The sequence below is a fragment of the Somniosus microcephalus genome, chromosome 9 (genome assembly GCF_052327205.1).
Source record: "Somniosus microcephalus isolate GS21.2 chromosome 9, FLI_Smic_1.0, whole genome shotgun sequence".
Lineage (NCBI taxonomy): Eukaryota > Metazoa > Chordata > Chondrichthyes > Squaliformes > Somniosidae > Somniosus > Somniosus microcephalus.
Genome location: NC_140995.1, coordinates 169,656,778 through 169,682,647, shown reverse-complemented (window position 1 = coordinate 169,682,647; position 25,870 = coordinate 169,656,778). Strand labels below are relative to the sequence as shown.

Sequence of the window (25,870 nt, the reverse complement as noted above, 5' to 3'; positions counted from 1 at the left end):
ACTTTTGACTTTCAGTGGGGGAAACTGCAGATGGCCTTGCAGGGTGACCTCGAGGAGCTGGTGGCTGGGAGTGTGAAATCGAGTGATGATATTTCTTCTTCTTCTTCACTCTCCTCTCCCTCTTGTTGGTCATCCACTGCCTGGGCAGGCTGGATTTCTTGGTATCTGGAATGAGGAAGGCACAAGGGTAAGGTTGTGGTGAGGGGGGGTGTGGGGGCTGGGGTGGAAAGCAAGAAGTGCATGCTTACACCATATCCAGCTTGTAAATCAGAAGCGATTGTGGGATGAGGGGGAAGTGGGATATGAGAAGGAGGATAATGTATGTGAATACCGGCATCTTATATTCTTTCGGCCCCAACACTGACCAAGGGTTCAGCCATGCCCCTGCCAAGAATGGGCAGTACCGTCTCCTCCAGGGGGGTGAGGTGAAGCTCGGAATGTGAGTTGTGCCTCATGTTTGGTAGAGGTTGTTGGTGAGTTAGTGATGGGGGGGGTAGGTCATGCATTGAGCAGTGTGTGATGCTAGTGGTGCAGCTGATAGGCGACAGCTTTTGAAGATGCATTTACTGATCTTGACCACTGGTCTGAGGTCATTAAACTTCTTTGGGTACTGAAGCCAGGTCCTGGGGGCGACATTGCTGGCAGTGACGGCCTCGGCGATCTGGTCTCACATCGTTCTTTCTGGTGGGCCTCCTGGCCCCCTGTGGGTAGAGGACCTCTATTGCAGTGTTGACCCCCTGCACAAAGCTGGAGTGCTGCGTGCGAGACCCTGGGTGTCCTTTCCCTGGCCTGTTGAGCCATTTGTGTTAGTGCTGAAGCACTGTTATCATTTTTGATCAGCAGAAGGCAGCTCATCTTTAAAAGGTGCAGACTGCCTAGTGCTGAAGCAATTAAAAAATGTTTATCTGCAGAATGCAGCTCAGTTGTAAGAGCTGCAGACTGCCTTTAATAGGAGCAGGCTAGCTTTAGTAAAGCTAGCCTCGCTCCAGCAATGCGAACTTCGGCCCTCTGCTGAGCTCACAGCCTGTCAGCAGCACATTCATTGCTAGGCTGTGCGCTACAATTATGGTAATTATCAGGCAGCACATCCAAAGGGCTTTTTACAAAGTTCAAAAGAAAGGCTATTGATTAAACTCAAAGGAGATTTGTGGTAAACTCTGGGAATGGATAAGAAGTTGGGTGAAGGGTAGAAAATGAGTACTCGCTAAAGGAATTATATCAGGGAAGGGGGAGGTCCTGAGTGGGGTGGCCTCAGGGCTGGGTGTCAGGATCACTATGGTTTCTAATTTACATAATAAACCAGATTCAGAAACAATGCAAATTCATCAAATTTGCTGTTGATACTGAACTAGGAGGGGCAGTGGAAACAGAGGAGGCAGCTCAGAAATTACAGAATGAGTTGGATAAGATATGCAGTGGACCAAACAGTGGCAGATGAAGTTTAATAATGATGAGTGTAAAGCACTGCACATAGGAAGGAAAATGGGTGCTGCATGTGAATAGTCTTAAATTAGCTCTGTGGTCAACAGCAGAGCCATCTTAACTTTGGGATTGTGGCAGCCCAAATTGCTTAACTTAAATCCACAGTTTGGAGGATTGTTGCTTGGTGACCTGATTGGAGGACAGGTGAGGGCAAATTAATTCAAAATATATTCTGTCAAGATACTAATCTGTGGCTAGTTACCAAAAAATAAAATATAAAGTGATATATCCGGCCCTGCCATTTCACAATATACAGGAGAAATAGGGGGAAAAATTGGGTGAGTAGCGCCACCTGTTAGCACCTAAAGAGGCAGTCAGTGGCTGTAGCGTCACTGGCTGCGCCTCCTGCGATATTCAGCAGGGGCGCTAATGGTGGCATTAGCCTTTTGCGCTGCGCCGCCACCGATGATGTCATCGGTGTGCGCAGCGCCCCATTCGCGCCCCGATCGCGATATTTGGTAGCGAACGCCGCTGTAGCGCCGTTCGCTACCTGCGCCCGGTTCACAGGGCCTTGCTGCGCTGGCAGAGGCACAAGATAAGGTGGAGGTGCGGGGCGGCCGCATTTTTGGCGGCCGCCTGCCAGCACCTCCGTCCCCGGCCTCCTGGTCCCCCCCCGCGGCATTGCCGGCTGTTTCCCGAGAGCCCGGCACTTCTCCTTGGTGCCGGGCTCTTTTGCCAGCGCTCGCGATCGGGGCTCGCGCTGTTGCAGGCCCCTCCCCCTTAACAGTGGGAGGAAGGCCTGCAGTACCACAGCGTGCCGTGCCGCAGCGTGTGGCACTGCGGCACGTAACGCTGCGAAATTCACTTTCAGTGCCCTAAGAGGGACGCGGAGCGCCTCGAGCCGCGCCCCATCTCCCTCTAGGGGCACTTCAACTGAATTTGCGGCGATCGCGGCGCAAATTCCAGCGCCCAGGCGAACTTTGCGCCTCTTGGGCACCTCAGGCCAATTTCTAGGCCATAGTGTCATGATGTCACTGTGGAGGGATTCTTCATAAAATGCATGTTTCCCGGGTGCCCTTATCAGCTGTTTTAAAACGCAAAACATGGGAACAACACCAGTACGCTACTACCTGTATATCTCTTTTCAACATTGTGTATTATATGGCTATTCAGGCTTGCTGCCTCTAACAGCACATTTCAAACTTTCTGAAAACAGTCACTCACCCAAAATAGCCCCAGATTGGAGATTCTGAATTTAGAAGTCACATAGCAGTTTCAATGTGGCATCGTTGTAGATACCCGAATGTGTGCTAGTTTTTACTAAAATTGGACACTTTAGGGAATGTTTATTTGATTTAGTTGAGCTGAAATATAAAAAAAGGAATTCCAGTTGGATTATTGCTGGATGAGAAAGGTTGAATCCGAGTCAAAGATTATTAACAAGATTCATACAGATCAAGTTTGTTCACAGAGCATTTAACGGGAGGGGGAGAGAATTATTTTGAGCATTGCATTTCAACCATGTTCTTGTTCTTAATATTGTGTTTGTCCAATATCCCTTTCTGTATTTCACTTATAAGAACATAAGAACATAAGAAGTAGGAGCAGGAGTAGGCCAATCGGCCCCTCGAGCCTACTCCACCATTCAATAAGATCATGGCTGATCTGATCCTAACCTCAAGTCTACTATCACTCTACATCCCACCCAAACCCATGTGATCGCCTGGGAGAGGCGAAAAACCAGATAAAAAACCCAATGGCCAAATTGGGAGAAAAAATCTGGGAAATTCCTCTCCGACCCATCTAGGCGATCGAAACTCGTCCAGGAGATCACTCTGTCCCTATATTTTCTACAGTACGTACCTTCTGTAAAAGGTGATCTCCACCCCAGCCAGGAACAGGAATAAAACCATCTCCTGAAATCTAACACATAATTAGAACACAAGAAGTAGGAGCAAAACCAGGCTACACGGCCCCTGGGCCCGCTCCGCTACCCACAGGGCCATGGCCGTTCCGAACCTAGACTCATGTCCAATTTCCTGCCCGCTCCCCGTAACCCCTAATTCCCTTTACTTCTAAGAAACTGTCTATTTCTGTTTTAAATTTATTTAATGATGTAGCTTCCACAGCTTTCTGGGGCAGCAAATTCCACAGACCTACTACCCTCTGAGTGAAGAAGTTTCTCCTCATCTCAGTTTTGAAAGAGCAGCCCCTTATTCTAAGATTATGCCCCCTAGTTCTAGTTTCACCCATCACTGGGAACATCCTCACTGCATCCACCCGATCAAGCCCCTTCACAATCTTATATGTTTCAATAAGATCGCCTCTCATTCTTCTGAACTCCAATGAGTAGAGTCCCAGTCTACTCAACCTCTCCTCATATGTCCACCCCCTCATCCCCGGGATTAACCGAGTGAACCTTCTTTGTACTGACTCGAGAGCAAGTCTGTCTTTTCTTAAGTATGGACACCAAAACTGTATGCAGTATTCCAGGTGCGGCCTCACCAATACCTTGTACAACTGCAACAATACCTCCCTGTTTTTATATTCTATCCCCCTAGCAATAAAAGCCAACATTCCATTGGCCTTCTTGATCACTTGCTGCACCTGCATACTAACTTTTTGAGTTTCGTGCACCAGGACCCCCAGATCCCTTTGTACAACAGTACTTTCCAGTTTCTTGCCATTAAGATAATAACTTGCTCTATGATTTTTCCTGCCAAAGTGCATAACCTCACACTTTCCAGTATTGTATTCCATCTGCCAAATCTCTGCCCACTTACTTAGCCTGTCTATGTCCCTTTGCAGGTTTTTTATGTCCTCCTCACTCACTACTTTCCTTCCCATCTTTGTATCATCTGCAAACTTTGATATGTTATACTCGGTCCCCTCCTCCAAATCATTTATATAGATTGTAAAGAGTTGGGAACCCAGCACTGACCCTTGCGGAACACCACTAGTTACTGATTGCCAGTCTGAGAACGAACCATTAAAATCCCCCATAATTATAGCTGTTCCCTTATTACAAGCCTCAACTATTTCCTGATTAATACTCCGTCCAACAGAGTTGCAACTGTTCGGAGGCCTATAGACTACGCCCACTAGTGTTTTTTTCCCCTTATTATTCCTTATCTCCACCCAAACTGTTTCACTATCCTGATCCTTTGACCCAATATCATTTCTCTGTATTACAGTGATTCCTTCCTTTATTAACATAGCCACCCCACCTCCCCTTCCTTCCTGCCTGTCCTTCCTGATTGTTAAGTAACCTGGTATATTTAATTCCCAGTTATGGTCACCCTGCAGCCATGTTTCTGTAATGGCCACAAGATCATACCCATATGTAGTTATTTCTGCTGTTAACTCGTCCATTTTGTTACGAATGCTACGTGCATTCAGATAAAGAACTTTCAAATATGTTTTGTGACACTTAGTTCCTGCTTTTTCCCCTTTTACTACTTTACCTTTTACTCCATACCTTCTGCCCCTTCCTGACACGCTCTGTTTTTTAATTCCCCCACTGCTACCTAAGTCTATGACCTTCTCCGTAGTCATTTTTATTATTTGCTCTCCAGAAACCTCCCCCCCCAGTAATTAGTTTAAAGCCCTCTCTACAGCCCTAGTTATATGAACTGTTTGCCCACATACAGCAGCTATTACTCTATTCCCCCTCTTTTTCTCTCATGCCATCCTTTTCAACTTCAGTTAAATTGGTCGGCAGGAGCTAAAGAGGCCTCAGTTTGAATGTTTGATTAAGTTTGGTTTATTAATGTGAGAATAACTCTCTATTCTCTCCCTGACCCAATTGAAAACCAACAAAAATAAAATTGAGTTCAAAGATTAAAAAAATAGCACAGACGTTGTTTGGCTATTCCCACATAGGAAGTTTCATGAAAACAAAAACAGGTCTCCTGTCACTTCTACAGTTGAAGCCTGTTTATGTAATGCTTGGATGGACAAGGTACTCAGAAACATGCTTTTCAGATGAAACACCCCATCTGAAAAATAACAAGTGGTGGCCCAGACTGAACTCTGTTTAATTTTAATGTCATGAGCGTCTCCAAAAGTACTATGTTACATTCTGAATCAATCAAAGCAGAAATGATTTGTGAGTTTATTTTTATTTCAATACATTTCATTGTACATCATAACTATGGTATATACTAAATTAAATGTAAAATGTTGAGAGGGTTTTGGTTACAGTAAATCCTTTACTAGCCTACTTGTTGAAAAGGTCTTGACACATTCCAGCTACTGCAAAGTTATGGCCGTCAGTGTTTTTTTAAATCTACAATACAACTGTGCTATAATGAAAATTGATTTACTAATATAATAATATTTTATGTGGCTGTCACTATATCTGCAACTGAAACTTAATAGCTGGAATATCTCTTAACTCTGATGAAGTGTTGAATTAATAGAAGCAAAACATTGAGATTAAATCTTAAATTGTCTCAAATTCTGATGACCAAGCAAATGTTTTAAGAGCAGGGAGGGAGATGAAACACCAAATAGAAGGGAGGTAATATGTATTCTTTCTACTCTCTGTTATGGTGTGATCTTTGTGCTGTGTTTTTCCACCTGATTCCTTGCCCTTGTCGTCTTTCGCTCGAGAATTCAGATTTTTCTCTCAATTTCTCACCTGTTGTCACAGCGTGTTTGAGGCTCTCCCTAATCATTTAAATTTTAAAAGAACAATGACTATGAGGGTATATTATCTGAAATTCCCTCACTAAACCACTCCACCTCTTTCTCCAACTTCTAAATAAAACCCACAAAACTCATTTTTTCAACCAAGTTTGTTACCCCTCCTAATTTGTCTCTTCCTGGCTCAACATCTGTTTTCCTTACGTCTATTTGTGAAGTGCCTTGGGACGTTCTTTACATTAAAGACACTCTATAAATGGAGGTTGCTTTAATATGGAAGAAACTACAGATGAATGATAATTGAGTTTACTGGGTTTTTGCTGGTGCATTGGTTTGATATGCTGTTGAGTGAATATATTTAAATAAGTTACAAGTTGGCCTCTTCTGAGACTAGCAGTAGGCTTGAAAAGGTGCATTCTTCAAAGCCTGTTGAAGGTACTCACCTCAAAAATGACCTGCCCCAGGAGAGGGCAGCTTGTAACTTACCCAAGCGCATTCACTCACCAACATTTTCTAGCAATAAATCTCAGTGGGTCTGCTAGATGGGTGCTTCATTAGCATTGGTAATGAAGCCTGTCCCTAATATGTAAGGATTTGGGACAGTGTCATGAGGAGGAAATTCGAATGGGTGGAAATAGCACCAGCTGAACTTTCGGCACTGCTAAGTTTTCTGCGATCCTTTATTTTAATCTTAAAAATGTTATGCTGTGTCCATTACCTATTCATACATGCCAACATAGAACACCAAGACAATGTGACCAACAGCATTACACGGGATTATCATAACTCAAGCGGAAGGCATATCTGACATTCAACCACTGTTACTGCAACAAAAGAAAACCTGAAGTGCAGTTTGTCACAGTTTTGAATTTAAGAATGACTAAAAGTGGATGTGAGTGTTGAAGGTGAGAGTTTAGGGCTGGATTCTCTTCTTTTTGGTAGCATCCTGATACTGCTGCGACCTCGACTCAGTTTTCTGGGCTGGAGGACATTTCATATCATGGTGGGTTCCCGGCGGGATTTCCACCACTAAGAGGGAGCCTACTAGTGCATGCAGGAAAACCCTGGTAGTGTATACTGCTGAAATACCTAAAGAGGCAGCCAGGGAACTTAAAGGGGCAGATGCACCACAAAAAACAAAATGGCAAATTCCTTCTTTGAGTCTTAGTTAGGATTGAGGCCTAAACAGGTGAGGCTTTGGGGCAGAAATAGAAGGAGAGGAAGCCTCCATGGGGTCTTGCTGTCTATTTAAAGAATGTTTGGGCCCTCCTGATGCTACTCCAAGCTTACTTCCATCAGGCAGTCCTGGGTGAGCAGCAGTAGCTGGGGTAATCGAGAAGGTCAAGAGGTCAGACTCCACCGCACCACCCCCCCCAAACATTTACATGCAGCAGGTGGGAGATGGCCAGTGGTGGTCCTGGTGGGGTGGAGGGAATGGATAACTCAAGGTCAGAGCAGTGAGGCAGCACTAGGCCTCATCACCCCATTTTTTTTTGCTGATTCTGCTGCAATCCTGTATGATTTCAGGTTGGATTATGGAGGAAAATCCAGCTCTTATTTTCTACTGGCATTTTAGAGCCTATTGTAGTTTTGCCTTTCAAATCAATAATATTTTTTCTATTGGAAAAAGTTACAGACATTTTAAATTGAATATAAGGGTTATGTATGGACTTCAATACAGCTTTCTTTATAGGGCACATTTCCTTTCATTGGGAATCTAAGCCAAATATGTCATGTTAATTTTCAAGTTGAAACCTTTTGCATCATGTACCTATGGTTATTCAACTAGCAACACATCTATATTTACAGAGATCAGTGGAAACCCTGGAGAAATGGCTTAAATGGTGACTTACGCCTTTTCTGTAGGGTTACTGCCAATCTTCCGCCAAAGTTACGCAGGAACTGTGACTGATACTATGTTCAAACATAGAATTTTACAGCATAGAAGCTGGCTATACAGCCCATCATGCTGGCTCTCCGAATGAGCTATCCATTTGGTCGCATCCCCTTGCAGGGAGCACGGGTTGGAGAATCACAGATTCGGTGTTGTGTCCTCGCTCCAACCTGCACTCCCTTCGAGTGTGGCTTCCCCACTTGGAACCTGGGACCACAGAACCAGCCCTGCATTGTACAATGACAAGCCGAACACATGTGACTTCACCACTCAGGGTTATTCAGCTGGCCCATCCCACTGGACAAATATTCTACTCAGCTGCACCCTAATTATTCATTCTGACTTCTGGCAAATTGAAAGATATGGGACAACATAACCTCAGTCAATAAATCTAATTTTGTCCAAAGTGTTGCACAGAAACATGACTTGAAAATTATTTTAACAAATTAAATGACAATATAGCCTTCCAGGGATAGCCACATATCTATGATTGATAATCTAATAAACCAATCAGAAATGATGTTATACTGACAAGCTACAAACATTCTGATGGGAGATAAGACTTCCCAGCTTCTTTCAAAGTAACTGCAGAAACACTTTTTGAGAAAGCTAAAGTGTCAGACACCACCAAGGCTAAAATTAATAAAAAGGATGATGAGGTATTTCAGGAAATGGTAATTAGTGGGCAGGGGAGGCCCCATTGGATTGAAAACAAGCCAACATGGTATCCATTTTCAAGAAAGGTGTTAAAACAAACCCAGGTAACTACAGAGCCATTAGTTTTATATTGGCAACTGACAAAATGATATAGTTGATCATTAGGAACAAAGTTGAGGAAGATCTATATTGAAATAGCTTGGTAAATGGCAACCCACATAATATAATAAAGGGCAGATACTGCCTGATCCATCTCTTTGAATTTTCTGAGGGTGACATCCCAAGTGGATGTTGATAAGGCACTTGATGTAGTATATCCAGATTCCTGGAAAGTATTTCATAAAGTTCCACATGAAAAGCTGTTACACAAGCTGAAGGCAATGAGTATCCCAGGTAAAACTTGGAAACAGATAACAGAGAGGAAGCAGCAGGCACAAGTTAGAGGTGTGATATTGGGCCGAGGAGATGGATTCAGTAGCGCACCTCAGAGATCGGTGCTGGGACAACTACTGTTTCTGATTTACATAAAACGATTTGGAGTTAGAAATGCAAGTTAAATCCTTATAGCATGGTGATCAGACTCTGGCCTGTAATTTGCTTTGAACGATGTTTTCAGGCAGGTTTGGGGTACTAAACGGAGTAAAATAAACAAAAAGGGTATCACATGATAGAAGTGAGTCTACTAAATGTGGAGGCATTGAATGAAGGACTGTAGGTCTTGGGAAATGGTTGGTGGAGAGGTCAGTGTCAACCAGATTGTAAAGTATACAGGGCAGAATCTCAGAAGGGCTTAATGAAATTCAGTTGACTTTCTCGCTGGAATTTAGAATCTTTCTGATTCTGTGAGGTCCATTCTCTCACTGATTATTGGTAACCAGAATCCTGCTCCCAGGACCAGTGGAGAAGCTGATGTGTGTGTCTCAGAGATTGCTTTTACTCATAGCACAGAGGAACACTCCATCAGCTCCCCACAGAAATCTTTATCTTTGCATTATCAGGGTGACAAGGAGCCATGACAAAGAGTCAGCCTGTCCCATGCCCATCGCAGGACTTGGGAGTGGCTCTGAGAGAAGGGCTATCTTAAGCAGCTCATAATATATGGAAGCAATGTCTACATCTCAGACCCAGGCCCTGAGGTGGTAAATTGAATAAGTGTTAGAATAGGGCAGAGGAAACCATGCTTAGTCATAAGGCAACAGGACCAAATGATGTTTTTTGTAAATAGTTGTAATAAATCATTGGCATCTTTGATGTAAGGACTGCTTGGTTTTCTTGTATGCCAATGAGGAACAGGCAATATGCTGATGTTGAGGTTCAGCATTAGAATGACTAGCTATGAGGAGCAAGGATTTTACTTAGACCATAGAGAGGTTGGTGAGAGGAGGTAGATCTTTGATGGGCTGGGACTTTCACATAATATCTTATTCATACATAGATGTGTGCCAAATGGGTTGTCTCTCAGGTATTTCACAGCACTAGCCACTGCACCTGCTTCCTGTTCTTCATGGGCCAGGTCTATAGCATCAGCAATGCCATCATCAGGCTCCCTGGCATCCTCTGGGACATTTACCATCACTCGTTTTCTGATTGAAAAATTGTGATGCACACAGATGCTACCATAATTTGCAAGCTGGGCGCATAATGTAAGGCATCCTTGGAACTATACAGACACTGAAACCTTAATTGAGCATCACAGTGGCTTTCTCAGTTCTTATCCTTGTCTTCATGTCTGCTTCACTGTCGTGCTTCTCTGTAGAGTAGTGGTCCAACAGAGAGGTGTCATTAGCTATGGGAGTAATGGATATCCCTTGTCACCCAGCAGCCATCTTGCCTCTTGCCCCTTTTGTTGAAATAGAGCTAAGACACTGGACTGGTGAAGTATAAAAACAATGTGACAGCTCCCAGCATCATGTGAATTCATGTGCAAGAAGCAGTACCTATTATCGCAAACGTGCTGCACAATTTGGGGAATTTGTAGTTCATATAAATATAGGGATTTACATTTGGGGCATGCAATGCCACATGGGTGCCATCAATATCCTTGACAATCCTGGGATCTCTGGGAATTATGAAAAATGTCATGGCCCTCTCAGTCATCTATGGGGCAGGACTGTCAAATTGTATCAATTTAGCTGATTTGGCAAAGAGGGCATTGGTGACTTGTCTTATAATGGAGAGCATAGATCTTACAAAAGTCCCCTGAGGCTCCCTGAAATAAAATGGGAGAGTTGTGATTACTTTCTTCGCCACAGTGAGAGCTGTCTGTGCTGTGGACCTTGGTTGCAGATTTAGCTGCAGCAACCAACAGCTTCTCTAAAACTGAATGTCGGAAGTGCAGCCTCCTGAGACAGAGTTCCGAAGAACGTGTGCCTGGATCTATACTTCCTGCTGGATGAGTATGCTGAGATGGTCTGGCTTTCCTCTCATTCTACCTGATTAATCTGGCTTCCCTTACTGTTTCCTACTCTTCTACTTCCTCCAGCAGATAGATCATGTAAAGTGGGATTCCCAATGTAAATACTCCTATTTCTCATCTACACGCTGACCCTTGGCGACATCATCCGAAAACACATCAGGTTCCACATGTATGCTGATGACACTGAGCTCTACCTCACCACCACTTCTCTCGACCCCTCCACAGTCTCTAAATTGTCACATTGCTTGTCCGACATCCAGTACTGGATGAGCAGAAATTTCTCCAACTAGATTTTGGGAAGACCGAAGCCGTTGTCTTTGGTCCCCGCCACAAACTCCGTTCCCTAGCCACCAACTCCATCCCTCTCCCTGGCAACTGTCTGAGGCTGAAGCAGACTGTTCGCAACCTTGGTGTTGCACTCGACCCGAGATGAACTTCCAACCACATATCTGCTCCATCACCAAGACTTCCACCTCCGTAACATCACCCAACTCTGCCCCTGCCTCAGCTCATCTGCTGCTGAAACCCTCATCCATGCCTCTGTTACCTCTGGAGTTGACTATTCCAATGCACTCCCAGCCAGCCTCCCAACTTCCACCCTCCATAAACTTGAGCTCATCCAAAGTTTTGCTGACCGTATCCTAACTCACACCAAGTCCCGTTCATCCATCGTCCCTGTGCTCATTGAGGTACATTGGCTCCCGGTTAAGCAATGCCTTTATTTTAAAATTCTCATCCTTGTTTTCAATTCCCTCCATAACCTCGCCCCTCCCTATCTCTGTAACCTCCAACCCTACAAACCTCCAAGATATCTGCTTTCCTCCAATTCTGTCTTCTTATACATCCCCGATTTTAATCGCTCCACCATTGGCAGTCATGTCTTCAGCTGCCTAGGCCCTAAGCTCTGAAATTCCTTCCTTAAACCCCTCTACCCCTCTGTCCTCCTTTAAGACAGTCCTTAAAACCTACCTCCCTGACCATGCTTTTGGACATCTACCCTAATATCCCCTTATGTAGCTCTGTGTCAAAATTTGTTTAATAACACTCCTGTGAAGCGCCTTGGGGCATTTTAGTACGTTAAAGGCGCTATATGAATGCAAGTTGCTGTTGTTGTAAACTCCATTGTGCAGCCCTCAGATCCTTGCTCAGTAATTGTGTTGATATAGAATCCTTTCCAAGAGTAATACAGGATCTAGGGGAAGGTTAGTTGAGTATGAGTGAAACAATTTTTGCAATGCCTGCAGCGAGTCCCAAGGTATGACCAAAGATTTTCACAAAGAATCTCAATTGAGCACTGTCCTTTTAATGAGGTACTTCCACCTCAATGAATGGGTCCTCCTGCTCCTCTTGTTTTTTTTATATAATATTTAAATTTAATAAAACTTGACTTTTCTTGACTGCCACAGCGGCTGCTGAAGAATCCTGAGCGTGGCAAGCCTGGCACCTGGTCCGCTCATCGTAAACAAATTTTCCATGCGGGTCCTTAAACATTAGGGGGGAAAAATTTGGTTGCTTTGCGCCTCCCGTTAGCACCCTAAGAGGGCGTTAATGGGGCACAAAGCAGCTAGTGCCCGGGCGCAGCGCTGCTAATGCCTCCCCCGTAATTCAGCTGGAGGTTAGCGGTGGCGGTAACCGGTAGCGCTCCACAGCGCTGCGCCGCCGGCGATGACATCATCGCCATGCACAGCACTCCAGCCGCAATTTTTGGGAGCGCCCCCTGACTTACTGCTGGACGTTATGTCCGACAAAGTCAGGTGGGCCTACTTGCGGCCGGGGAGGTGCTATTTAAAGGCGAGGTACAGGGCGGCCATTTCTGTTGCTGGCCGCCTGCCAGCCCCCGCCTCCGCTCCTGTCCCCGGCCTCCATACCCGCCCCCCCGCGGAGTGCCGGCTGCATTCCATGAGCCCGGCACTTCTCTTGCATGCTGGGCTCTTTTGCCGGCACTCCTGATCTCCGGGGGCCCAGCTGGGTTGCGCTGCACAAGGCCCCTCCCCTTTAAGAAGGGGAGGAAGGCTTCCAGTAGCGCCTCGCTTCCACTCAATTTCCGTTGTGGGGGCGCTAATTTTTCCGGGAAGTAGCGCCCCGGCGAAGTTAGCACCCCCAAAGGGGGCGTTACTCAATTTTTCGCCCTAGGGGCCTAACGCCTATTTTAGGCAGTCACCTGGGATGCCTTAACAATGGACCCACTGAATTTAGTGGTGGCCTGAATGCACACTTAGAGTGGGCATGGGCCTTCCACTGCTAAATCTGTCAGTGTTGCAGTCATTTTATGTTTGAAAAATGGGTGCAATCCATACCATTTTCTACCCAATGAGAAAAGAGGAAGCATTGAATGTATGGTTTCAGAGGCCATAGTAAGTTGTGAATCTTTAGACTATGTTTGCATATTCCTCATGATGTTGGTGCAGAGAAGAAAAAGGGATAAGCAACTGTCACTGCTATAACGTGAAGGTGGTGACAGAACCCACACCGTGTATGGTCAGGTGACTTCAGCGGTGCTCCCTTTCCCCTGGCTACAGATAAATATACTCTTCCAGTCAACTGGTAATGTAGTGGAGTTGGAATGTTTTACCTATTGATGGAGCCGCTTGTCAGCGAGTTACCAATGGTTCAGGCCCATATGATTAAATGGCTTCACTGCAGTGTAGTGCTTGACTGCAAAATTCTTCAGTAGGTGTAATCCTTCGAACACCTTGATATCAATGGAACAGGGTAGAAGAACTGAAGAACCAAGAGAGTGGGAGGGAGCATAAGTTCAAAAGTGTAGGTACAAGAATGACACATATGGTGGATGAGGAGATGGTTAAAACAAAAAATGTGTTTGTTAGCTCCCTAATGACCGTGGAATATTCTAGTGGTATCCAACTGTATCTATAGGAGGTACTTGTGCTCCTCTTACACTACTAAGTCCCACTACAGGAAACTCTTTGGTATCCGGCACCGACGGGGCCGGCATGTTGCCGGTTGATCAAAAATTCCGGATGATGGAGAGGGTTATCTACCGAGGCTATTTTTAACAAAGAAAAATAAAAAAATCAAGAAATGTGCAGTATACAGTAACTGGGTACTCACCTACAGAATGTTGTGTTAAATGGATGGTGGAAGATGCTTGATTAAGTACAGTACTGCCAGTTGAGGGTAATGCAATGCAATGACTACCAGCAGCGTGGGAGACACACAGTACCCCTGTAAAATGGCGGATCAGAAGAGACTACCGGCAACGCGGGAGAGTCAGACTCCTGTTACAGGGTTATTGAGGTGTTCCGATTTCCGACAGCGCCAAGAAGCCGAGTAGTGGCAGTTTGGGGAACTAACCCCACTGACTAACTCAGCCACCGCGGGAGACTTGGACTCGGCAGCATTGCCGGTTATTGAGGTGTTGTTTTCGGAGTGAGAATTTTGCCAGTTAATAGAGAATTCCGGATATTTAGCTGCCTTTTAAATGAGAGTTTCCTGTATTATGTTTTGGGGTGGTTGCTAGATCTGTTTTTAACTATCTCTCGGATTGACTCAGTTTGGGTTGAATCAGATTCTTTTGCTTTGATTATCATGAGAATCTGCAAAAACTATAATTATTTTACACTGACAAAGCAATGTGATCTGTCTCCATTTGTAGGTGGGAAGCTTCTCTTTCTCGACAATGAACCCATCAAACTCCAGGCCCACTACATCTTGGTGTCAGATGATGGAGAGCTACAGATCGGCACACCCAATACTCCATTTAGAGCCAAGGCAGAGATTATCCTCTATGGAAGCAGTCACACTCCTGAAATGTTGCCGTATGGAGTCAAGTTTCTAGCAGTTCGTAATGCTACCCTTTCACTGCATGGTATGTTACCATTTCAGTGGTCAGTTATATGCAATTAGAGATCCATGTGGTCGAGTCAGTATCTCTGGTAGAGAGAGACTCAATCTAATGAGGTAAGCAGATCCTATCAGTGTGATGTCATGCCTACATTGCTATTGAGTTGCTTCTCTTGCAGCTGTTTAAGGCTGACCAAGTCTGTTAACAACGTTGGTGTCATATTTGATCACGAATTGCGCTTCCTATCGCATATCCGTTCTATCACTAAGACTGCCCATTTCCACCTTCATAATATTGCCCGTCTCCGCCCTTACCTCAACTTATCTGCTGCCAAAGCCCACATCCATGTTTTTATCACCTCTAGACTTGACTATTCCAATGCACTCCTGTCCGGCCTCCCTATTTCTACAATCCATAAACTTGAGGTCATCCAAAAATCTGCCGCCTGTGTGCTAATTTGCACCAAGTCCCGCTCACCCATCTCTCCTGAGCTTGCTGAACTACATTGGCTCCCAGTTAAGCAATGCCTTGTTTTTAAAATTCACATTGTAGCGGTACCACCGGGTGTCCCTTACTTACCGTACATAATTCCCTTTAACGTAACGATGTAGCCGATGCGGGGCTTTCCTCCTTTGGGAGCGCGGGGGAACGCAATGACGTGGGTTAACGCGATGACGTCACGTCGCACATCACGTGACCGTCCCAAGCGCGGGCAAACGCGATGACGTCATCACGCAAGTCACGTGACTACCCAAGCACGGGAAGAATGCGATGACGTCATCACGCAATCCACGGGACTGCCGACTCAGTCCTCGTGGCGTCTCCGTCTGGTGAAGACCTATTTTATGGCTCTCCTGTACCTAGCTCTGCAATCTGTTCGAATTCCTCTGTTCCTGCATTAAAAACCTTTTTGATTGTTCTCCTGGAGTCGAACTCGATTATTAAGTAGGAATTTGTCCAATACCTACATAGGTGAACCCAAATACCTACAACATCCTTGTTTTCAAATCCCTCCATGGCCTCACCCCTCCTTATCTCTGTAATCTCCATCAGCTCTATAATCCCCTGAGACCTCTGTGCTCCATCTATTCTGGCCTTTTGAACATCCCTGATTTTAAATGCTCCACCATTGGCGGCCGTGCCTTCAGCTCCTAGGTCCTGAGCTCTGGAATTCCCTCCCTAAACCTCTCCACCTCCCCACTTCTCTTTCCTCCTTTAAGACGTTCCTTAAAACCTACCTCTCCGCCCAAACCTTTGGTCATCTGCCCAAACATCTCCTTCTATGGCTCGGTGTCAAATTTTGTTTTTTTATAACACTTCTGTGAAGCGTCGTGGGACGTTTTATTACATTAAAGGCGCTATAAGTTGTTGTTGTTGAGTTAGAATGCACACTGAACACCAAACAACCTCATATTTTATTCTAATCCAAATATATTTTTCTCTATTTAAATGCCCTTATGTGAGAGCAGCAATCAGCAATTCTGCAAAAGCTGAAAGTGAGGATTTCTCTCAAGGATTTTTAAGACTGCTCTTTCTGTCATCACCCTAAGTCCTTCTGCTTCAGCCTGTATTTCATATTAAAATGAAAAATGGAATGAACAAACAAAAGTTTGATGATAAGAACGTTTGAATTCTACTTGCAGTGCATATAGCTCAAGTTGGTAGAACTTCTCCATTCAGTTCCTTGGCAATATTCTGCCTTCCTGAATGGAGTTTTTCTAAAGTAGTTGCTGGGCAACCACCACTAAAAGGGCCTCACGCTGCCAATGTCAGTGGTGTTTGCTGCTCCCCTTGGCTCCCACCTGCCCGATTCCTGCTCTGAGTTAAATTCGGGCCTCACATGTAATACTATCCTGAATCTGAGGGCCTTGCGGACATCTCATCACCCAAGCTCTGAGGCCTCTGTTGGGGCGGTGTATAATACTGTACTGAACTTGGAGAGATGTCTGGCAGTGATGCAGAGAACAGCCCTCAATTTTCAAAGTCCTGCCAGGGCTGTGTGGCATAAATCACAATTCAGCTGTTGTACTGAGGTAGGTTAGTAAAATAGAATTTATCTTCTGTTTTGATGTCTAACATCATACATATTGCACAGGTGACATGGAAAAGTAAATTCATCGTGGTGCTCTTGCTCTGAATAGTCCATAGTATGCACACAGATGTCCCTCCAGAGCAGTATGTTTATTAGATGTTATCAAATCACAGTCACAACAGGTGCACTGGGCAGAAAACCAGTGGGCATTTGAGAGAGCCGTTTACAGAAGCCTGTTTTCACTCATTTGTGACTTGCAGGTGGTTTGGAAGTGGCATCGTGAGATGAACCTGACTAGGCAGCAGCAGTGGAGCAAACAGATACATGTTGTGCATTTTAATTGGGATCAGCTAAAAGTCTGGCACCAAACTGAAGGTTGTGTACACAGGGAAAGGAAGCTCATATGAAGACAAGATGGTGTCCCAAAGAAGCAACACTTTATTGCAGTGGATATTCCCTTGGCTTTGAGACAATTCTTGTACTGTAAATGTAAATAGGCAGAAAGATAGCACCTCATCATTGGAGTGAACTTGCGTCAGTGTCTGACCACATCAAGCTGCAGCTCACTCAATCATGTAATCATTAGATATTTTTCTCCATAGAAGGTGTCAGCCTTGGCTCAGTGGTAGCATTCCTGCTTCTTGAGTCAGAAAATTGTGGCTTCAAGCCACATTCCAGAGACTTAAGCACATAATCTCGGCTGCTACTTGAGTGCAGTACCGAGGGAATGCTCTACTGTTGGAGGTGGAAAGAGATGTTAAGCCAAGTCTGCCCTCTCAGGTGAATCTAATGAGCCCATGGCACAATTTTGAAGAAGAGCAGGGGAGCTCTCCCAGGGGAGTCCTGGCTAATGTTTACCACTCAACTATCCTCACTAAAACAGATTATCTGTTCATTGTTGCTGTTCCTTCATCGTCGCTGGGTCAAAAACCTGGAACTCCCTCTCTAACAGCACTGTGGGATTATGTTCACCACACGGACTGCAGCGGTTCAAGAAGGTGGCTCACCACCACCTTCTCACGGGCAACTAGGGATGGGCAATAAATGCTGGCTTTGCCAGCGACTCCCACATCCCAAGAACAAATTTTTTAAAAATTCTCATTGCCGTTTGTGAAACCTTGCTGCGCATAAATTGGCTGCTGCATTTCCCTACATTGCGACAGTGAGTACACTTCAAAAAGTACTTAATTAGCTGTGAAGTATATTGTGCAATCCTGAGGTTGTGAAAGGCACTATATAAATTAATTCTTTCTTCTAAGTCATTTGGTCTAATCCTACTCTTCTGCTCACTCTCAATAGCCTTTATTATTCGATACTGTAGCCACTCCCCATCAATGTTACAATAGCTGTCTGTTTATTTTCAGAAAGAAAGCCTTTCTTCTTTACATCTGTACTTAAGATGCGATACATACTTTAGTGTGGAAAGAGTTAATTTTAGCCGTTGTTTCAAATCATTTGAGTAGGATGCTTTATTTATGCAACAATATATTAATATTGTAACAAGAAAACTTAACTGATTCAAAATTCCAATTAAATTAAGAATGAATGGAAAATAGACAGGAATTCACTAAACTACTGCCCTAAGGTGAAGTCCTTCATTTAAGGTCATCAATATGCAGGAACTTAGTGCGAAAAGTCCAGTAGAACAAAGTATTACTATAGCAAAATGAATGTGTATGCTAAAATCAAAGATGGCTGCAGTAATACTAATCTATCACAGCTTTTGTAATAATAATATTTTGGGACAATCCTCCAAAATTTCAATTAATGCAAAGACCACAAATGGATTCCTAATTTTGAAATGCTCTAAGAAAGACATTGGCTTTGAAATGACATTTTTTTTAAATTTGTAAGCAAGAACTATTTTTGCGACACAATCCCTTTAAAACGTTAAAGGGATGCAAGTTTATCTACACTTAATGGGTTAATAATGTTTGTCAAAACTGTGCGAGAGAGTGAAGCTTTTTTTTCTCTAATGGCTGCTTTTAATTTAGTTCAAATTGACACAAGCCCTCTGGGACTCTGTAATGAAAACAATAATTCATGCTAACTTTTTTTTTTGTTTTGCTATCACAAAAAGAAAATCATTAAGTAAATAATGTTAAAACATTTCAGCTGCATTTCAAACTTCACTTGAATATGTTTTTTTGAGGAAAAGTCCGGAACATTCCACAGCAGTGCCTGAGTTAAGGTTGATTACAAAGACCCATGGCCAGCTTGTCAGACAATCACTTTGATATGTTAATATGACAGAGGTTCCCAGAATTCTTTGTGAGTGACAGAGCTGGCTCGGATGGCCGTTACAGATTGGGGAATTTAACTGTTGCCTTTGGCATTAGTTAAAACAGCTGCCAATCAGCGAGAAGCAGCATAAACTAGCTGCCAATCAAACGCCAGCTCGGAGAGAGGGTTACAGTCAATCAGGGTGAAACAGTAGTTTGACAATGTAATTACCAGCCCTGCTGGAGCAGTGCAGCTTAGAGTAGATAGAGAGAGTTTTATTGATTTGTTTAGAGGAGGAAATTTATCAATGTCGCGGTCTGGATGCAGAAAGGCTCTCTCAGAAGGACGTCGACCGGTTCTGTGGAAAAATCCAAGTTGATAGCTCTGTCGAAACATCCATTTTACCCTTTTAAATGAAAAAGAAATTGTGGAAAAAAGTAATGATTTATGTCAACGCACATCAGTGGCTTTTGTAACGTGAGACCGGCTAACAAGAATTTTTTCATGTGACTGCTTATTGAGAATTGTTTTGAGTCAAAGAAACTGTAAATTGAGCACTTTCTCAGCTAACGTCTGATCTTCACAGACTTTGTGTTTTTTGAAACATACTGAAACCTTGGCCCCATGGTCACTTCTGTTAGACAGCCACCTGCTTCAAGCAGCCAGTTTACCTCAAAACATGCTTCTGGATTAAGTAACTGCCAGTTAATACACCCACAGCTTCTGATAAAGTTATAGGTTAGCAATATTAGAAAATACAATCTGCATCCATTTCTAAATGTCATTTCTTATTTTGGCGAGAATTATATTCTGTTTTTATGAGTGTTTCTGAACTTGTATTTGTGAAAAATTTAGCCTTGCCATAATTATCCAACTCAGAGACAATTAAGCCAGATTTTCCAAATTTGTGTTGCTGATGTGGAACTGTGTGTGTCGGGAGTGGAGCACCTCTGGGTGCTGAGGTCAGTGGGCTTCGCACGATTTTTCTGTCCATTAAAAATGATCCTTTGTGCTTGCTGATGTTCATGCCTGAATTCTTGATGCGAGCTCCCGGTGTGCGAAGATCTGCACCTAGAAAGAAAGAAAGAGAGACTTGCATTTATTTCATGACCACCGGACATCTCAAAGCGCTTTACAGCTAATGAAGTACTTTTTGAAGTGGAGTCACTGTTGTAATGTAGGAAACATGGCAGCCAATTTACGCCCAGCAAGCTCCCATAAGCAGCAATGTGATAATGACCAGATAATCTGTTTTAGTGATGTTGATTGAGGGATAAATATTGGCCAGGACACCGGGGAGAACTCCACTACTCTTCTTCGAAATAATTCCATTGGATCTTATACGTCCACCTGAGAGCACAGACGGGGCCTCGGTTTAACGTCTCATCCGAAAGTTGGCACCTCCAACAATGCAGCACTCCCTCAGTGCTGGACTGGAGTGTCAGCCTAGATTTTTGTGCTCAAGTCTCTGGAGTGGGACTTGAGCCCACAACCTTCTGACTCAGAGAGGATGGTGCTACCCACTGAGCCACAGAGAGCACAATATTGTAAAATCTACCCTTTAATACAAGTTTTTGGCTGTTTCTGACCATCTGTCTCCACTGGTGGTGTAAGTAAAGATTTTGTTTTTGCTTCAAGAAACCAAAGGTGAAAGGCCACGGCCATACTACTGAAGTGAGTGAGAGAGGAGACGAGGCAAATCAAACAGTAGAGTTCAGGGGACATCAAGCTTGGGTTCTGACAGGTGGAAGGGAGAATTTGGGAGGATGTACAATTTTGAGGTCTTGATATTTATGATTTTGATTGGGAGACAGTGTGATGAGCTTAGGTTTTGATGCAATGAGGAAGAAGTTTTAGAGCTTAGGAGAAACGAGAAGAGGAAGTAATGAGGAAACATAGAAGATAGGAGCAGGAGTAGGCCATTCGGCCCCTCGAGCCTGCTCCGCCATTCAATGAGATCATGGCTGATCATCCAAATTTAGTACCCTGTCCCTGCCTTCTCCCCATATCCCTTGATCCCTTTAGCCTTAAGAAATATATCCAACTCCTTCTTGAATATATTTAATGAACTGGCCTCCACCGCCCTCTGTGGCAGAGAATTCCACAGGTTCACCACTCTCTGGGTGAAGAAATTCCTCCTCATCTCTGTCCTAAATGGCTTACCCCTTATCCTTAGACTATGACCCCTGGTTCTGAACAATGACAATCATTGTAGCGATAATACAGAGATAGACCAAAATGATCGCAAAGTGGAGAAAGCTTGGAGGTTAGAGGTTACGGAAGGATCATCTTATAGTATCAACAAATAAGATGTTGATCCAATGAGCGGCCCTTCAGCTCATTGGATCTCATCCTTCCAGGCTACCAATTCTACCATCTTCCCATCACAGCAGCTAACTGTTTCTTAAATGAGTCCCAGCCCCATATACCCTTCCTGGCACCTATGAGCTAACAAGCTTTTTCTTGTATTCTGTCCAGAAGTACGAAAGAGGTGTTTGAAGAACTATTAATAGAAGTATAAATGGTTAATTTTAAGGAGTTCTATTTTGGGTCAATTTGTGCAGCCAATGAAGGAAGTCTCTATGTCAAAAGTAGTGGCATGTTTCTGTTTCTTTTCCTCTTATTAATCCTGTTAAATAGTTTCCACTATGGCTTGGAGAAGGGAACAAAGCAATTTGAATATGGAAGGAGGTGTATTGTAGGCTTTATGTGGTGGTGTTAATGATGGTTGAAATTAAAATGACCTGGAGTTTGGGCCTTTGTTTTGTGCAGTGTTTCTTTTACAATGCCTCTCCCATCACCAGTCACGAGATAGCTACAGTTTGGTCCTCAATGGTGCAGGACTCTCGGAGCAGATTGTGATGATATTTAGTGGAGATGGTAAAAATATTTAAAAAATAGTCCACACTTATTGCCAAGCAGATATTTATAAATTGAGATTTTGTGGGTTGTAAGGGCAGGAATGGAATTCTCTGAAATCTGCTGGCAATAAAGCCCGTTCCATGGGCTTGCTAGGCTGACATAACCAGGAAATAAAGGGAGAAGCTCAAAGATTTTGTGCCTGATTAAAGTGTGGCCATGCTGGGGTAGAGTGGGGTCGGGGTGAACAATGGGTGCAGGGCTCTGTGATTGTGGTAAGGTATTCAAAGAGAGAAAGCTTTGATGTGTAAAAATATTCTGCCTGTGTTTATGACGGCCACTTGTGACTTCATCTGTTCGCTGAAGGCTCTTGTAACCCAGGTCGTTCCGTTCCCCTCCATGAGCCACGCTGCTTAGACATTCATCATGTTGCATCTTGCCTTTTCTGTATTCGCTGCCCCACACGTCACTGGTATGATGAGTTCACCGACTCTGATTGTCCATACTCACAGCTGCCTTTGGTGAGAATAATGGACCCAAAACTGAATCAAATCACTCTCTAAAATTTACAGTAGTGTATCGATATATTAAAAAAAAATACTCTGGAGGGTATCTTGGGGATTCCAATGATGGTTATAAATTGCTTGAGCTTTGTCTTGTGGTTTATGATATAATCTGAATCTCTCCATTAAATTACTGCTTTGTAGTCACTGTTAGATATCCACAGTGTAATGCACTCATGAAATAATTCACGATACCAGTGTTTGTCAGACTTTTTCTCACATAACAAAATATAGCCAGTCGCCACAGTAAGAGTGACTCCGTTTGAATTATGCCCGAGGTTTGCCTCAGGATCGCTGTAATAGTGATATGAAATGTCTGGGAGCCTGTTTCTGAAGTCATGCCCCTGTAACAACTGCATACCTTGATTCAGTCCCAGAGGGGGTGTCTTAATAAAATTTGTTATACATCCATTGATGTTATTTTTCACAGTTCACTAGGGTATTGGTTATATTTTTATATATTATATGTACCTACTGTTAATTTTGTAAAGTGGTTTTATTCAGTTTTGAATCCAATTCTTTTGTGAGCAGCAGCTGTCAGTGAGCATGCTGATTGCTAGTGCGCTCTCCACCTGGGTGATGCATGAGGCACGGAAAACAAAAAGGACAAGACACAACACAACGATCCTGCAGGCAGTGAGGCTTATGGAGCAGGGCCATGCTAAATCAAGGTTTGGCTATTAGTGGGAGTGATATTCATAAATACAGGCAGTTTACCGATCTATGCACGTTTGTTTTTTAATACCTTATCATGCTCATGACACACAGCATTGTTGTGCACTCCCAGTCCCACATTAACCCAGCACTGCTAAACTTATATCAGGCACCAATTCTTCCTACGCTTTTGCATTGATGTTTCCTTAAGTGCTCTGCTCTGGGGAAGGGTAATCTGTTGAATTAGAGAGATGCTCTCTCAACGTTCGGAACACGCCACCCCTCTAAATGCCCTTGACATTGACTTATGTGAGGGTGGGATAGGGACAGAGCAGGGAATGGGTGGAGTTCTGATATTTTCTTTGCTGCTGATGAAAATTCATTCCACATCACATGACATAGAAGTAGGGAAAAATGTATTACTATTTTAAAACCGAACTTTTGCTTTCAATTTAGATTTTCGACAATTCCAGCCAGCCCAGTCCAAAACCAGGCAGGTGATCATTATAGCTCAACTAGAAGGACAAGAGAGAGAGAGAGAGAGAGAGGTGGAGAGAGTGAGGAAAGACAGAGAGGGATGGAGAAAGAAAATGTATACCTCCAGTTTCTCGCATTTGCTGTTTGCTGGCAATGAGTCCAACTTTCTTAACCTTTCCTCAGAACTTACTTCTTGATATCCAGATGCCATGTTAAAATAAAATCCTTGTTTGTATTGTAGGAGCTACAAATAAAATTCATGTGAAAATAATACACCTCTAGCCAAATTGCAACCTCTGCATATAGCTGAGTGACCAATAGATGTTTCACACAACACACTCCATTCAGAAAACTGGCCATCATTGCACTGTGATGTCATAAGAACAAGGAAACAGCAATCTCGGCTGATTCTTGTTTTGTCCCGAGGCAGTGGAGAAGCAACGTAATGATCCTTAAAGTAGGGAATCAAAGGATGGTGCTGCTGGGGGGAGGTGCCTGATACACCAATTCTTGATGGAGAAGAAGCTTGATTGGCTCAATGACCTTTCTCATTCTGGACTTTCTTATGGTCTTAAGAGAGACCCTGAAGTCCCATTACATGGGAACCACAACCATTACTGTCACTACAGCAAAATTGAACCATAAAATCTAACAAATAAAAGATCAAAGGCTTAACTAGCAACAGTGTATAATAAATAGAATATCATAGAGATAACAGTAAATTACTGGGCTTATTTCACTTGCGAGACCTCTCAGATTCTTATGAAATACACCCAGCAGTGCAATACACTTTGTATCTATATATATAAAGCGGCTCTTCTGTCTGTCCCGATGTCTGTCTGTCCGTTCTCTATACGTTTGAAAGTTACAGAGCGTACCGACGCGCGCGCGTCGACTCAAAAGAAAGCTTGCGATTCCGGACCGGTCATAGGTGTATTTATGTTTCGGCCAGACAAAAATCCCTCCCGCGGTATCCCAAAAACGTTCAGCGTTCCGCTCATTAGCAACCGTGTGACGTCGAGGTCGACCAATCGGACGGCGGGTTCCTGGCGCATGCCGTCCTACAGTTGAGTGTCGAGTGACTCGACGATTGATCAATCCTACGCTTCGGTGACCTGACCCGGTCGACCAATCGGTGCGTGTGTTGGGCGGGCCTTATCCTTCTGAACCGAGGTGAGTGGCCGCCATCTTGATTTTCCACGATTTTTTCCCCCACACTTTCTGTGTGGTTAGGGAACTAAGGTAAATATTTTAATGATGTGTTAGGGAATTAAATAACAATTTATTTGTGTTTTAAATTGTCTTTAGCAACAGGAGGAACTGAAGTGATCCCCTAACCGTCGCCGTCCCCAAACCGGCGTTTTTAAAAATCAAAAGATTTCTCTCTCTCTCTCTCCCCTCTCTCTCTCCTTCTCATCTTCCCTCTCTCCCTCTCCTTCTCTCTCTCCTCTTCCCTCTCTCTCTCTCTCTCTTCTCCTCTTCCCTCTCTCTCTCTCTCTACTTCCCCCTCTCAGGTTTCACGGAGCGCGGGCGGGCCGCCCGAAGTTTCCCGCTTGCTAACGGCCGCCAGGCCGCCCTTGCCTGCTCCCCGCGGGCCGCCTCGCGCCGGCCGCACTGGACCGCGCATGCGCCGGCCGGCACTGACCGCGCATGCGCCGCCTGCGAGAGGACCGACTCTCGCGCCGGCGCGCCGCTCAGCTCAACGGAGGGGGAGAGGGAGGAGGAGAGAGTGGGTGAGGTGGGGAGAGCGGGGAGAGAGTGGTGGGGGGAGGGAAGAGTGGGGGGGAGGGAAGAGTGTGGGGGAGAGTGGAGTGAGAGATGGGGGGGAGAGTGAGAGGTGAGGGGGAGGGAAGATGGGTAGGGGGAAGTGTGAGGAGAGGGGGAGGAGTGTGAGGGAAGGAGAGGGGGAGGGGTGGAGAGTGTGAGGGGGGAGAGTGAGGATGAGGGGAGAGTGGACGGGAGAGTGTGAGGAGAGTGGAGGAGAGGGGGGGAGAGTGACGGAGAGGGGGGGAGAGTGAGGTAGAGGGAGGGAGAGGGGAGTGACGAGAGAGGGGGAGAGTGAGGGACGAGGGGCTGGGTGAGAGTCAGGGAGAGGGGGTGAGGGGAGAGGTGTGAGGGGAGAGGGGGGGAGAGTGTGAGGGAGAGGGCGGGAGTGTGAGGGAGCGGGGGGGTGTGTGAGTGGAGAGGGGGGAAGTGAGGGAGAGGGGGGGAGAGTGAGGGA

At 44.6% G+C, this 25,870-nt stretch overlaps 1 protein-coding gene across 1 annotated transcript in view; it reads left to right on the top strand.

Annotated features, from left to right (window-relative positions):
- Positions 1 to 25,870, top strand: part of LOC147112824 (fibrocystin-like) — a 610,710-nt gene that overhangs the window by 234,441 nt on the left and 350,399 nt on the right. The window contains exon 14 of the mRNA XM_085998227.1: positions 14,653 to 14,865. Within this exon, the coding sequence (XP_085854353.1) occupies positions 14,653 to 14,865 (213 nt within the window). The remainder of the gene's footprint in view (positions 1 to 14,652; positions 14,866 to 25,870) is intronic.